Raw genomic sequence first — 15,422 nt, forward strand, 5'->3', positions numbered from 1 at the left:
TCATTAAAATTAAAATAAGACTTGACCTAAAGGTCTTAGTTACCAAATCGTAAAATCCCTTAAAAAAGATCTTGAACCATTGAAGTTCATTGAACAAATGGACACATGTGACATTTCTATTTATTAGTAGGTGGTAGGACCAATGAAGTATGAAGTAGGAAACCTATGGAAATGAAACGTCAACCAAAATTTCGTGCCACTGTGACGTCATCTGGCCACAAAACATGGCGGCTTTAGTGCTGTACAAATGATTTCAATGTTATCAGGTTTTATCGATAAACGTTCTTGGCTCATTTTATTTTAAATATTGTTGAGTATTATTTATTTGTAGAATTTATACTTTAATGGGAAGTAAGTAGGTATATTGTTATGTGCAAATATGATATGATTTAGATGGGTGAAATCTAAGACAAGTTCGTCCTTCGAATTTGCCAAGTAAACGATATGATGATTTTTAAAAGTTGCTACACTGATTTTATAAAGTTGTCGTTTGTCGCAAAACATAAAGATATGGCGTAGTTCAAAGCCATCAGCTCATTTCTAGCATGCAAAATGTTATCGTATTTTGAGTACGTGTTTTTCTTAGACTATTACAATCTATTTTAATTGTTTTGCTGACTCTAAAGTCCGTAACATACTACCGCAGCGCACACCAAGGAAGGTGCGCCGCACCAATTGAATCACTTTCGCTTGAGAGTGATTCAAATTTTAAACTTATCAAGGGACCGCGTGAAAAAAAAAACACCTACAGAACATTTATTCATTAATTACAAACGTCATTCCTTGTGACTTCCTCTCTAAAATCACTTAATTATTAAATATTTAACAAATTTATAATAGTGTTTTACTCACTGCGTAATAAAACTATTTTATTTAAATAGTTCCGAAGAGATTTTGTCGGTAGCCTTTTTCCCGAAATATCTAAACAGAATGTCTAAATATGTTTTGATGACATATTTTAAAGTGGTATTTATGATTAGTGTCATGATCAATAGATTCCGACCGAAAAATGGATTTTTCGGATGAGGGCTCCATAATGAATTTAAATACATATAGATAATAGTTTTAGGACATCGACTTTCTTGAGATCCTATAAAATACGTTTTAATTATTATTTTTGTATGTTTTAAGCATGATAAATTATGAAATTTTATATAATCAATCATATTAAATCGATATCATAGTCAATAAATAATGTACAACCCAAAACAGACGGCCGAACTGACGTGACAATGACATTTGGCGCGCTAAACATGGCGGATTTTCGGCCTCATTAGACGGAGACGGAGATATTTTCGTATATTCATGTTTCATTTTATGTACGCACTGAAATACTGTTATATTGTTTTCCTGCGAGTTAAAGTGCTGAGTAAGAACGAGATAGATATATGTTTATGTATGTGCCTTCAAAATGGGTGCTATTTATATAAGCAATTGTACGTATAGAACAATATGTCGTGTCCCTACTATATAGGTCTATGGGTAGGACTGGTAGGTATTTATGACATCTACATACTACATAATATGGTCTCAGACTTGTAAAATTAAAATAACTAGTTAATAATGAAAATAACAAGGAAAATATTAAACTGGTATGCTAGATTAAGTCCTAAACACGGAGTATCATTACCTCCATATAATCATGTTGTTCAAGTTGGTGATCCAACATTACGTAAAGTTTCCGAGCCGGTACCAATAGAAAATATCAAAACCAAAGAAATACAGACGCTTATACTGAAATTACGTTTCGTTATGAACAAATACAAGTCAGTAGGTATGTCGGCTCCACAAATTGGTGTAAATATGAGAATATTTGTGATGCAACTGAATCCATTGCAACTTGCTAATGTACCCCAAGCAATTGTTAAATCAAGGGGCATGGAAGTGATTCCGTTTACTGTAAGTAAGTAAATATCATTTAAAGTAACTAATGAGGTAAGAACATTTTCTGCTCACCTCTAAACTATTAAAAACATTGATTCTAGGTATTTGTCAATCCCACATTGAAAGTTTTGAACTATAACAAAGTGATATTGTCGGAGGGCTGTGAAAGTGTACAAGGATATACTGCTGATGTACCTAGATATAAAGAAATACAAATTTCAGGTAATAGCTTATACAACACAAAAACTTGACTGGTGTAAAGTTGTCTTGTGAGCCTGTATGTAAGTACATACTACATAGCGTTAGGTTTACAGGGTAAAGCAGTCCCCACACTGTACAATGAGAGATTTCACATGTTTCAAGATCGATAGGGGCATTCATTTTTTTATTGCCCAAGTAGAAAGATGTGCAAATGGCCCACCTGGTGGTGAGTGGTTACAATTGCTCATGGACATCAGCAACTCTAGGAACAGCCAAGCCATACATTGCGATGTCTATAGGCTCCAATAACCACTTAACACCAAGTGGGTTGGGAGCTTCATCAAGCAATAGAAAACTAATTTTATATGGTAAATTTTAATACATTAAATAAGATAGAACTTTTTCCAGTAATGCTTAACAAATTAAAGTATGTATTTATAAATTTAATCAGGATACAATGAAGATGGAAATCCCACATCCAACACTTATAGAGACTGGGCTGCGAGAGTAGCTCAGCATGAGATTGAGCACTTAGATGGCAAACTCTATGTGGATATAATGGACCGAAAGACGATGTCCTGTGTATGCTGGGAGGAAGTTAATTTATCGAAAGGAAAACTTGCTATACCGTTTTCGCCTGAATAAAATATTTATTGAATATTATTGGACTTTTTGGTAAATATTGTATAGGCTTTCATGATTACAAAGATAGCCAATGGTTTTGCAATATTTCATTTTTTTTAAATTATAATACCATCAAATGTGGTATTTATCAAAACTCTTAGAAACTTAGGAACATAACTAGTTAACTAGACTAGATACCAATTTACACCAACATAATGCTGGAAAAGGAGTGAGCATCCCATCTAAAATACCCACCAAAAACTTCAATTAAGACACATTGCAATAGCAAAAAAATATCAAGTTACCTGGAATAATAAAATAAAAAAAGGTAGACATAAAACCTATGGCATGGCCAGTTATAAAAAAAGGAACAAAAAACAGAGACTCGCTGACTGCATTGCGCGCATTGCTATTTTTACTACTTTTCTATTACGAACTCTTACGTACGATACGATGTTGTGCGAGTGCGTTTTGTGAACAAACAATTTAGAAGAGTGTCGTCAAGTCGTCAGACCGGCCGCCTCACTGGACATCGTTTGTACATCAGTAAATTAACCCTCAGACACCGCCCACTGAGTTTCTCGCCGGATCTTCTCAGTGGGTCGCGTTTCCGATCCGGTGGCGAAGCACTGCTCTTGTTAGGGTCAGTGTTGGCAACACTCCGGCTTGAGCCCCGTGAGCTCACCTACTAGCTAAGGTTACGCTAAAATAGCCTCTCAAGTCTATCAGCTTAGGTAGGAAAACAACAACAACCGACCGCCGCCATTATGCGTCGTCCAGCAGTCACGTTCCTTAGATTCTGGCGCCTGTTAGAAGTCAGCGACGTGTGGCAGGTCCGTTTACTTGTCATTTCCTAGCCTCGGCCCGCCCCTTTTTGTTGACCTTTTACGTAGAAACTTACAAAATATAGAACCAGCGCACAGCCGTGATGTTTGTGTAAAGAGTTTTTTCTCACTAGAATGTAAGCAAATAATGCAAATTTAAACAACATCTATTAAGCAAATATTTATTGAAATCCAATAAATGTTTAAAGCAATAAGTACTATTTTTCGACACTAACAATAATACTAATGATATATATACCTTCCTTAATATTAATTAGTGACAAAAACTTAAATAAAATATCTGCATCGTTACTTCACATGGAATTATTAATTTAAATAATGAAAACTTAAATACCTAAAACATAACTATTCAATTAAAATATACAACAATTTTATAGGTTATGTTCAGTAGTGCGTATTAATATTTCTAGACAATATTCGGGACCTAGAATTATACTGATTTATAAAGGTGTGTTATTGATAAATAAATAAAAATGAAACATAGCGTTAATACCAGTTTTACTGTTACATTTGTTACAAAAGTAGTATTAAAACATATCGCAATTCCCGCACTGTGCTAACAAAATGCGGCACCTACAACCAGTGATTTATTGAAATTGAGAAAAATCTCAACTAATTTCATTACATTCTAAAACTGAAATCTATTGAGTCACTAAAAGTCTTGAATTTATCGAAAATAATTTCTTTAATCCGACTTCAGAGTTGATACAGACATTGTGATTGCATTTACACATTTCATATACAGCTGCATTATAACTTACATTCTAATAATAGTCTTATTGAATATATCATTAACAAAAAACAATTTATCGATTTTGACAGTTAAATATGTATCACCAAGAACTGAATATTAAAGTTTGTTATTATATTATTTAAGTGCAACTAATCTATGGTTTCAACTGAAATATTCTTTCCCAGGGAATCATTTTTATTTGGGAACTTAAACATTATGCCAGATGTTATTTGACAAGTTTTGAGTTAAATATTTGCACTTCATAATCTTTTGTTGTTTAGCTTATCGTAGTGGGTTTGAAGCGATAGAAGCGATTGACGACAACGACGGCGGTGGTGAGAGTGCCGCATCATCGTCAGCTTGGTTGTTCCGAAGTTCTTGAAGCGTGTAGACCAACTTGTTCCATTCGTCGTGCCGGGGTGACCAAACTTGCTGTAATTTTAAGTGGATTTTTAAATTTTCTTTTTTTATTGCTTACGTGCTTATTGGACGGACGAGCTCACAGCCCACCTGGTATTAAGTGGACATCTACAACGTAAATGCGCTACCCACCTTGAGATATAAGTCCTAAGGTCTCATTGTAGTTAGAACGGCTGCCCCGCCCTTCAAACCGAAATGCATTACTGCTTCGCGGCAGAAATAGGCAGGGCGGTGGTACCTACCCGCGCGGACTCTCAAGAGGTCCTACCACCAGAAATACAAGTGAGAAAGCCGGTTTTGGTGTGGCTATGCATCAGAACATACCTCTGCAAGTTCGTAGACGGATATCTTGCCCCTGTCGTCTCCGGCTGTGACGAGCGAGCCGGCTGGCGACCACGACACTCTGCTGAAGGCCGCCCCGCCTTCCGCCTGCACGCTCGCTATCGGCACCTGAAGTATCATGAGCATATATGTCAGAGGACCAGCTATCGATAGCCAGTAATATTAAACGGTATCGGTAAAGAGAGACTTTGACTGAGAAAACATTGTAGTTTCAATAAATTCCCACCAATTTGTTTTTTTTGTTTTGTTTTTATTGCTAAGATGGCTGAACGAGCTCATGACTCACCTGGTTTTTGGTAGGACTCACCTTGATAATAATTCAAGTATTAATTTTTACAATACAGCTACCGCATACTTCAAACCGAAACGTTGTTATTCTATGCTATTTCTATGGGTAAGGTGGTGGTATCTACCCGTGCGGGTTCACTAGACGTCCTAGCACCAGTAATTAAGTATAACTTTTGTTGGTTTGATTTTTATTACACAACTAGCTGACCCGGCAGACTTCGTAGTGCCTCAATCGATAAATAAGAGACCTAAACTTTTGTATAAAATAAACTTGAAATAAACAAAAGGAATCCGTCCGATGGGGGACACATCAAAGGCCCAACAAAATTGTTATATCTATTTAATTTCGAGCATTTTCATATTTATCTACCTTTTAACCCTTCTCTGAACTTCTACAAATAATTTAAGACCAAAATTAGCCAAATCGGTCCAGCCGTTCTCGAGTTTTAACGAGACATAATATTTTTTTCCTATCTAAGCCGAGAGCCTTGAGAGGCTATTTCAGCGGAACCTTAATTAATAGGTGAGCTCACGGGGCTCAAACCTGACGAGACTTAACGAACGGCAACTCATTTTTATATATACTAGACTAGATGATGACCGAGCTTCGCTCGGTTTTTTTTTTTTATAACGCCACCTTGTTGTATTTTCAAAGCGGTTAGTTGCCCTCAATTAAGAAAAATAGTATTATTATTCGCCAATAGATGTCGGGAAGAGTTGATTATTGAAAACACGAATAAAACAACATTTTCTGAAAATAAATCGTAGCTAGATCGATTTTTCGCCCCCGAAATCCCCTGTATACTAAATTTTATGAAAATCGTTGGAGCCGTTTCCGAGATTCAGATTATATATCTACAAGAATTGCTCGTTTAAAGGTATAAAATATAAGATAAGATAGATATTATTTCTTCACTCGGGAAGTAATCCGTGGGTATGTGTCAGTAGGTAGGTGGGTGCGCGTCACCTCTGTGTCGCGGTTGAGATTCCAGAGGTCGAGGCGCGAGGCGGCGTCGGCGGCGGCGAAGAGCGCGGGGTGCGCGGGCGACCAGCGCACGTCCACCAGGTAGTCGCCGTTGTCCTCGAACGAGTACAGCGGCTTGCTCTCCTGCAATGTTATACTTATATATTCATAAGTCAAAATCACGGTAAAAAGGTAACATGGGAAAAAATGTAGTGGCGTAAAATTGAAATATTAATTGAATTTTGTTTAACTAATGTAACATACATTCGGGTCTTAAGTGATAAAAAACCAAAAATAAATAAATAGCAGTTTAATAAAACTAACAAAATACGTTTTTATAGAAAATCCAACTAAAAAATAGAAAATAAATTTTAATAACACTGAATTAAAAATTGTCATCGGTCCTTACTGAGTATACCAAATTTCGAGTTAATCCGACGTTTTGAAAGGGGTCAAAATCATGTTCAAAGATTCGGTTACATACATACATACATACGTCTGAAGCTATGAAGAACAGCTAGAAGCTAGAAGTATGTGAGAGCGCTGCGTGGGTACCTTGAGCGACCAGAGCTTGACGCTCCAGTCGACGGAGCAGGTGAGGTAGAGGTGCGCCAGGTCCACGGGCCCGGCGGCGGCGTGGCACGACACGCCCGTCAGCGGGCCCGCGTGCGCCTCCACGCACTCCGTCACGCCCGCGCGCTGCCCGTACAGGCATCCTGCGCACGCACTGTACACTATATACACTATACACACCTTCAGCCTTAGCTTAGATCAGCCTTTCCCAAAGTGGGCGATAACGTCCCCTTGTGGGCGCTGCAGGCCTAAAGGGAGGCGATAAAAGACTCGGATAAAAAAAATGGGGGCGTTGTGTAGAGGCTTGGGAGTCGATTTGTAATGTAATCCAGGAGGACTCTTAGATACCAACGCAGCTCTCGTTATAGTGGTTTTTAAGTAGGTGAAAAAATGAGGGCGTTAAAAAATAATTTATTCTCAAAGTGGGCAGTAGACAAAATAAGTTTGGGAACCCCTGGCTTAGATGGAGTCTATTCTATCATGTCTCTATTGGTGAAGGAACACGTTGGCAATAATCCATCTCCCGATCCAATTGCCATTAGGGTCTTACGTCTCAAGACGGCGTAATCATTGATGCAGTCGTCTGCAGTTTGTATGTGGGTGTTGCTCAGCTGTGGTGGGGGGCAAGGTGGGCATCGTGCCCCGGACGCTACTCACAAAGAGGCACCAAATGATCCACAAAACAAAAAAATGCTAGATAATTTATATGTAGTTTTATTATAATTTACATCTTAAAACCTTATCCCACTAGATGGGGTCAGCATAGTGAGTTTTTCTCTTCCATTCTCTTCTATCAGCCGTCATCTCAACACTCACTCCTATCTCTCTTTCATATCATCATTCACACACTCCATCCACGTCTTTTTCGGTCAACCTCTTCCCCCTCTACCTTGCTTTTTTTTTTTTTTCGGGTAGAGGGCCGAACCTCCTACGAGGTCCCCGCGCAAAAGGGGCGCGCGGGGTATGTGAGACTCAACGATCTGCATGGTGTTGTGAGCAGACCGCGGGCCCAAGGATTTTAGGACCCACCCACTAAACGACTCCCCTGCACTCTTACACCCGACGTCCGATCCCCTCCGAGGTCAGAACCCGGATGAGGTAGGGGGGCTACCGCGGTCAACACTACAACCAGACGGCGCGGCTCACCCCAAGGACGCCCAGCCGACGGAGCCTTCGAGGCGAATCGAAGGCTCTGAAACGTCGGCCGTCTCGGTACGGCAGCCCGTCGGGCCGCCCAGACGGTGCCGCTGGTGTCCCGGAATACCCCGCTGGACCAGAACCAGCCTGCCGGGTCGGGACGCGATACACCGTCGACCGGTCGCTCTATTCACTCCACGGCAGCGCGCTAGAGTGTTGGTAGCGCGCCGCGCGGCCTCACCCCCTCAGGTCGCCCCTTGACCTTCACCGGGGGGAGGCCGCCACCTACAGGGGCCGGGACGTACGGGCGTATTCCCGCCTCCGGCCCCCGGCTCGACGGCGACGGATCGGTGCGGAAAGGGAAGAGCTCTCCCTCTCTCGCTCCGCCGCCTCCTTCTGCGAGATGGTGGACTCGCAGAAGTCGAGTATCGCCTTCCAGGACGCATCGCTGCCGAGCATCGTAGCCACGACGCGCGGCAGCGAGAGGTCCTCTCCTATGACCGCGACGAGGGCGGCGCGTTGCTCGTCGAATCCAGAGCAACGCGCCAGCGTGTGTTCCGCTGTGTCTTCCTCGTCGCGGCCCCTCTACCTTGCCTACCATTTCCATACATCTCGTAGTCACATGCACATGCTAGATAATTTTTATTATCATATAATTAATCTTTGGAAAATATTACGCAAAATTTTTTTTAAAGAGGGCTCTAGTTATGATTGCTACGCCACTGTTGCTCAGTACCGCATTGTTTGCTGCTACACAACGTATCACATCGGATAGTGAGCTTCCAACATTAAAACACAAAACGATCACCAGAAATGCATTCACACTGACCCGTATACACGTTTCCGTCTTCGGATCCGAGCACGAAGTTGTTGAGCATGGTCTGGGGGCAGTCCATGCAGGTGACGGCGACCGGCTTGGCCTGGCGATGCTGCAGCTCCAGCGTCTCCTGGGGCTGGGACAGCATGTCCAGGGACCAGGAACAGAGGCGCCCGTCCGTCGATACCGAGATCAGGTTGTGCGCGTTCTGGCTTCCTATCACCGACAGGCAGTACACCGGGTGCTGAAAGAAAGTTTAACGAAGGCGTTCACACGGCAGTACAGCGGTAGGTAGCGGCTTGGCTCTGCCCCTGGCAATGCTGAAGTCCATGGGTGACGGTAACCGCTCACCATCAAGTGGGCCGTATGCTCATCTGCTTACAAGGGCAATAAAAAAAAAGACTTTCTTCTACGATGTTAATCAATTAGTATTACTTGTTTAACTATTTTGAAGGCGCGTAAAATCGAGCTGGATTGTTCTAAGTTGATAGAAGTCAACTTTTTTTTTTTTTTGCCAGAGTAACCTAACGAGTAGGTAAGCTCTCAGGGCTCAAACCTGAGGACTTTGCTAACACTGGCCTTAGCAAGAGCAATGCTTCTCAGAATCTACTACCGGATCGAAAACGCGACCCACTGAGAAGATCCGGCGAGACACTCAGTGAGCTGTGTCAACGAGTCAGCCAGCGCGGCCCCCAAGGCCCCCCATACACTCATAGTGCGCGAGCGCGGTCCCTACGGCCCCTCGTATACTCACAGTGTGCGCGACCGAAGACAGCGGCGTGCGCTGCACCGGGGTTCGCTTTTGCACGCGATTATCCCACAGCACGATCTGTCCCGAATACGTGCCTCCGAGGATCAAATTAGGGTGGAACCTAAGACATGTACAGAAAAATGCTTCATTATATTCCAAAACCAGGAGAATATGAATAATATCCAAAATACTTATTATTTGTGACGCACGGCCGTAAGACGCCGAGTTATAATCTTTATTTTTGAACAAAGTGAGAAGTTTTTTTTAAATATTGCTTTAGGTGGATTTTGGACGATGTCTCAATAACGGCTATTTCTGCTTCGCGGAAAAAGGCAGGTGGTACCTACCCGCGTGGTTACTGCCGTCAAATTTGAGTCAATTCCTAGTCGCTTCGCCCCAAGCTCCGTGCACATAAGACCCCTAGAAGATTGTTATAAACTTCAACTCACCTCGCAAACGTGGCGCTCATAACCGCCGACTGACAGTGGAATATGTCTTCGGGAGTGGTCTTTTTGAACTTGGTGTTCCAGACCAGGCACACTCCGTCAGGGTCGTGCGGTGCGTCGTCACTATTGTAGTACGAGGCCAGCACCAGTTCAGGGTGAAACGTGGACCAGTCCAGACAGGTCACGCACCGTCCGCGCGACCAGCGTTCCTCCTCGAAGGTACGAACCAGGGAAAGACGGGCCGCTGACTTGTCGTCACTGTACCGATGTGATTTTTGTTAGTCGAGGATATGAATCTATGACTATACTTTTTTTAAAAATGGGAAAACCTTATCAAAATTGTTACCGTAAATACCTGTATATTGATAGTATTTATTATTTGTATATTCACCGTTGCTTAGGATTGAAGACCTTTATACTATTTGCCTTAAACGGAGAGTAGACAGAGACCACTCATTTGATTAATTAACTCCCGATTCCTTAATTTAAGAGCCTACCGAATAGCATAAAGTAATATTTTAGAGATTGGCTAAATTGACACTTTTATAGAGCATTTGCTCTTGATTTAGCGGTTTAAGATAGAGACAGAGCAGTTAATCAAATTTAGGCTCAGATCAGATCAGTCTAATCCGTACAACCATTTATGTCTTATTCATTTAAATTTGCCTGTGATGCGTCTCAGTAGTTTATTTAAAAATGATAATGATATTTCCGTGACGTCATTCTTAAGTTAAGTTAATACTTGATAAGGTTATTTTTGGTGACTCGTTCGTATTTCTTTTTTTTTTCGGGCTGAGAAGGTCGACCCTCCTACGAGATATCCACTTAGGGAACCTGCGGGGTATGTGACACTTATTGACGGTCTGCAGATGTTGGGAGCAGACCGCGGGCCTAAGGATATTTTTAGGGTCTTACCACACCAAACGACTCCACCTTGACGTTTCGGTGACTCATCTCAAGTTAATAAGGGTCATTTTTGGTGACTCGTTGGTATTTCTTACCCCAACACTCCGTGGCGAAAATTAATGAGGAAACCAGTTGCTCAGACACATGACAAAGTTGACGCCGAGTGTCAAATGACTGTTTTTATTTTGATTGTTCAATCGATCTCCGAAACGGTTTCCACATCATACCCGATATCAAATTTAAAACAACATGCTTAACGAAGACACACAGAACAATGAATGTAGGTAAACAAATAATGAAATATTGTTTCCGTGACTTGACTGTGATGCGATCAAACTCTGTTAACGAATATGACAAGAATTTTGTGAACGTGGAACGCTTTTAGGTACAAGAACGTAAGTTGTTAGTTTCTATTTGAAGGCGGTGGGTGTTTGAACACACATTCCAACGGACAAAATCCATTAGGGCTGGTCTCTCAAGTTCATTCTAATGAATAGAGAAAAAAAGTCAAGCTATGATAAGCATGAGTTTGCCAATTCTAAATAGACTGGTTCATAAACATGGATCTATTCAAAAAAATGAACAAAATGTTATTAGTAAGGTTTAAGAGTGACAATGCCGGATGTTATTTTAAGAATATCTCTATCTGCATCCATAATATTATGCAAACAATATTATTTAAAATCACCTCACAAAAATTGTTAGGTCACAATAGTTTTTAGATTCACTACTGAAACATACCCTTTCGAATACCTACAACAAAATTTTAATCTGATTACTTTTCCAATCATTAAAATGTTCACGTGTTCATTAGAGAGAGTTGCGTCGAAATGTGAATGGCTACCCTAGCCTAGCAACAGAGCGCATCAGAAATATGCAGAATGAAATTTTCAGTCAAAAACAATAACAGTTCATCGCGCAGTATCCAAAACCAAAATACCTATTTTGTAATTCTTTTTGTAAAATAATATGTCTTCCTTATTCTTAAGGAGGTTAAAGGATTCTCCTGGTTGCCTGAGATGACCTCACCACACAACGGATTATAGACGAACAATACTGAATAATATGGTCTGTTACAAATATCAGTAAAGACCAAGCAACGCCTAACAGCTTTCATTTTTTTGTCTACTGTCCAACTATACTATTTCTTTACCTGGTGACCTAGCACTGAACCACTGACTTTTGTAACACAGGTTTTCCTAGCATAAAAGTCAGGGAATATTGTTATTGTATACCTCATAAAAAAGCCATGTATATTATTATACTAGTGTTAAGAATTCTTGTACGTGTTTGTATTTTAAGAGGCTTGAATAAAAAAAAAAAAGAAAATATTATTATTATTATTATACCATAAAGAGGGTAGTTTACTAATGTATTTATTGAAACCGTTACATAGCTTGAAGCCGTTTTCAGACTACACTATAATGGGGGTTGGGGGTTGGTGCTTCCCGCTTCCGTAGGTGGGGGTTGGTGCTTCCCGCTTCCGTAGGTTTAACCCGCGATTCCCTACAAGTGACCCCTGGGTGGTGCAAAACGGGAGCCGAATTCATAATCGGTGGTAGGACTTGTCCGACTGGCTGGCGACCACCCTCCAACTAGAGTCCGCCGCCAAATAGCCTAGCTGTGTTCCGGCGTGTGGGTTGGAGAGCCAGTTCTATTCCTTCCCTTTCCCCTTCCTTGCTGGGGGTGAATCTTGGTGACGTCTGGAACATGCGGAGCAGACGTGCGTGCGAGCTCACGGGGCGTGATTGTTTGACGGGGGTATAGGGAGACCTAGTGAAACGGTATCCGCTGCCGCCCGCCGGTCAGTAGGGGACCTGAACCCGGGTGTCTCTACTAAACTCCGCCCCGGGAAGCTGTCCCGCCAACCGGTGTAAAATCCTGTCGTGCGGTCGTCGTGCCGGAGTCGGAGACCGGAGTGGATCCCGGCGATCGTACGCAGGGTGGACTGGGGGCCCTTCCATGCCCTGCGTCGGTCTCTCACGCAACCCGTGGTCGAGCACGTACTATGTTCCGCGCTTCATTCAGGTGTTGCCTCGATCTCACCTCCAACATCCTACCTCTCCCAATCCTACTCTCCGGAAATATAATTTATGAAGTCTAAAAAAAAGAAAAGGGTTTTACAGGCGGTTCCCCATTCCACATTTAATGTGGATTTCAGCAATGTCAGGGGCCTTCATAGCAACCTTGACGCCGTACACCACCACCTTGAGACGGCGCAGCCTGCCCTGCTTTTTTTAACGGAGACGCAGATATCTGCTCCGGACGATACCTCATACCTTGAATACCCCGGCTACGTATTGGAGCACAACTTCCTACGTAAAGCCGGGGTGTGCGTATTCGTCCGGGCGGATGTCTGTTGTCGCCGTCTTCGGGGCCTCGAACAACGGGACCTGTCCCTCTTGTGGCTGCGCGTGGATCACGGGGGCTGTATCCGAATCTACGCGTGCCTGTACAGGTCCCACAGCAGTGATGCAGGTTCAGCTCTGTTTGAGCATGTGCAAGAGGGGACTAACCGCGTGCTTGAGCAGTACCCATCTGCGGAGGTAGTGGTTCTTGGAGACTTTAACGCTCACCACCAAGAATGATTGGGGTCCAGAACCACTGACCTCCCGGGTCGGACTGCCTACGATTTCGCCTTGGCCTACGGCTTCTCCCAGCTGGTGACACAGCCCACCCGTGTCCCAGATATCGAGGGGCACGAACCTTCTTTGTTGGACCTTCTGCTGACCACGGATCCGGCCGGATACAGTGTGGTGGTCGACGCTCCGCTTGGATCGTCTGATCACTGCCTTATTCGTGCTGCCGTACCACTCTCTCGTCCTGGTCGTCGAACGACAACCGGGTATCGTAGAGTTTGGCGGTATATGTCAGCAGATTGGGATGGATTGCGTGAATTTTACGCATCCTACCCATGGGGGCGGTTCTGCTTTTCCTCTGCTGATCCTGACGTCTGTGCGGACCGTCTTAAAGACGTGGTGCTCCGGGGGATGGAATTGTTTATTCCCTCCTCTGAAGTGCCCGTTGGGGGTCGCAGCAGACCCTGGTATAACAATGCCAGTAGGGATGCTGCACACCTCAAGCGGTCCGCATACGTGGCATGGGATAATGCCAGGAGACGTCGGGATCCTAACAACTCAGGGGAAAGGCGGAAATATAACGCCGCTTCCAGGTCCTACAAGAAGGTAATTGCCAAGGCGAAGGCGGAGCACGTTGCTAGAGTTGGCGAGCGATTAAAGAGCTATCCCTCCGGGAGCCGTGCTTTTTGGTCGCTCGCCAAAGCTGCAGAAGGAAACTTTTGTAGGTCTAGTCTCCCACCACTGCGCAAGTCCGATGACACTCTGGCCCACAGCGCGAAAGAGAAGGCTGACCTTCTGGTCAAACTCTTCGCCTCGAACTCGACTGTGGACGACGGGGGTGCCACACCACCGAACATCCCCCGGTGTGATAGCTCCCTGCCGGATATCTGCTTCACACAGTGTGCAGTTAGGCGGGAGCTCCGACTCCTGGACGTCCATAAGTCGAGTGGGCCAGACGGCATCCCCGCAGTGGTTCTGAAAACGTGCGCCCCTGAGCTGACACCTGCGCTAACGCGTTTGTATCGCCTCTCTTATTGCGCTAACAGGGTTCCGTCTTCATGGAAGACCGCCCACGTCCACCCTATCCCCAAGAAGGGTGACCGGTCGGACCCGTCGAGCTATAGGCCTATCGCGATAACTTCCTTGCTTTCCAAGGTGATGGAGCGAATAATAAATACACAACTCCTGAAGTATCTTGAGGATCGCCAGCTGATCAGTGACCGACAGTACGGTTTCCGTCACGGTCGCTCAGCTGGCGATCTTCTTGTATACCTTACTCACAGGTGGGCTGAAGCCTTGGAGAGCAAGGGCGAGGCTCTTGCTGTGAGCCTTGATATCGCGAAGGCCTTCGACAGGGTCTGGCATAGGGCACTTCTATCGAAGCTACCATCTTACGGAATCCCCGAGGGACTCTGCAAGTGGATCGCTAGCTTTTTGGATGGGCGGAGCATCACGGTCGTTGTAGACGGTGACTGCTCTGATACCATGACCATTAACGCTGGCGTTCCACAAGGTTCGGTGCTCTCCCCCACGCTTTTCATCCTGTATATCAATGACATGCTGTCTATTGATGGCATGCATTGCTATGCGGATGACGGCACGGGGGATGCGCGATATATCGGCCATCAGAGTCTCTCTCGGAGCGCGGTGCAAGAGAGACGATCAAAACTTGTGTCTGAAGTGGAGAACTCTCTGGGGCGAGTCTCCGAATGGGGTGAATTGAACTTGGTTCAATTCAACCCGATAAAGACACAAGTTTGCGCGTTCACTGCGAAGAAGGACCCTTTTGTCATGGCGCCGCAATTCCAAGGAGTATCCCTGCAACCTTCCGAGAGTATCGGGATACTTGGGGTCGACATTTCGAGCGATGTCCAGTTTCGGAGTCATTTGGAAGGCAAAGCCAAGTTGGCGT

At 43.7% G+C, this 15,422-nt stretch overlaps 2 protein-coding genes across 21 annotated transcripts in view; one reads left to right on the forward strand and one right to left on the reverse strand.

Moving 5' to 3' along the window:
* The first annotated feature begins 95 nt into the window (after positions 1-95).
* On the forward strand, positions 96-2,748 carry LOC101741594 (peptide deformylase, mitochondrial). Of its 2 annotated transcripts, XM_062670266.1 has the most exons (4): positions 96-147; positions 1,475-1,899; positions 1,986-2,106; positions 2,537-2,748. In XM_062670266.1, the coding sequence occupies exons 2-4, from the start codon at positions 1,564-1,566 to the stop codon at positions 2,728-2,730; spliced, it is 651 nt and encodes a 216-aa protein (XP_062526250.1). In that variant the 5' UTR covers positions 96-147; positions 1,475-1,563; the 3' UTR covers positions 2,731-2,748. The 2 variants fall into 2 exon arrangements, with proteins under 2 accessions (XP_062526250.1, XP_004931209.1); XM_004931152.5 differs by lacking the exon at positions 96-147 and having other exon boundaries at positions 1,454-1,899.
* A 953-nt stretch (positions 2,749-3,701) lies between these two features.
* LOC101741734 (cytoplasmic dynein 1 intermediate chain) overlaps positions 3,702-15,422 on the reverse strand; it is a 30,811-nt gene continuing 19,090 nt past the window's right edge. For all 19 annotated transcript variants that reach the window (XM_021351308.3, XM_004931157.4, XM_012694705.3 and 16 more), the window contains 7 exons: positions 10,029-10,283; positions 9,583-9,700; positions 8,841-9,072; positions 6,857-7,017; positions 6,305-6,445; positions 5,032-5,157; positions 3,702-4,719 (listed from right to left, as the gene is read on the reverse strand). In XM_021351308.3, coding sequence (XP_021206983.1) covers positions 4,570-4,719; positions 5,032-5,157; positions 6,305-6,445; positions 6,857-7,017; positions 8,841-9,072; positions 9,583-9,700; positions 10,029-10,283 — 1,183 coding nt within the window. In that variant the 3' untranslated portion in view covers positions 3,702-4,569. The remainder of the gene's footprint in view (positions 4,720-5,031; positions 5,158-6,304; positions 6,446-6,856; positions 7,018-8,840; positions 9,073-9,582; positions 9,701-10,028; positions 10,284-15,422) is intronic.

Source organism: Bombyx mori, chromosome 9 (assembly GCF_030269925.1).
Source record: "Bombyx mori chromosome 9, ASM3026992v2".
Lineage (NCBI taxonomy): Eukaryota > Metazoa > Arthropoda > Insecta > Lepidoptera > Bombycidae > Bombyx > Bombyx mori.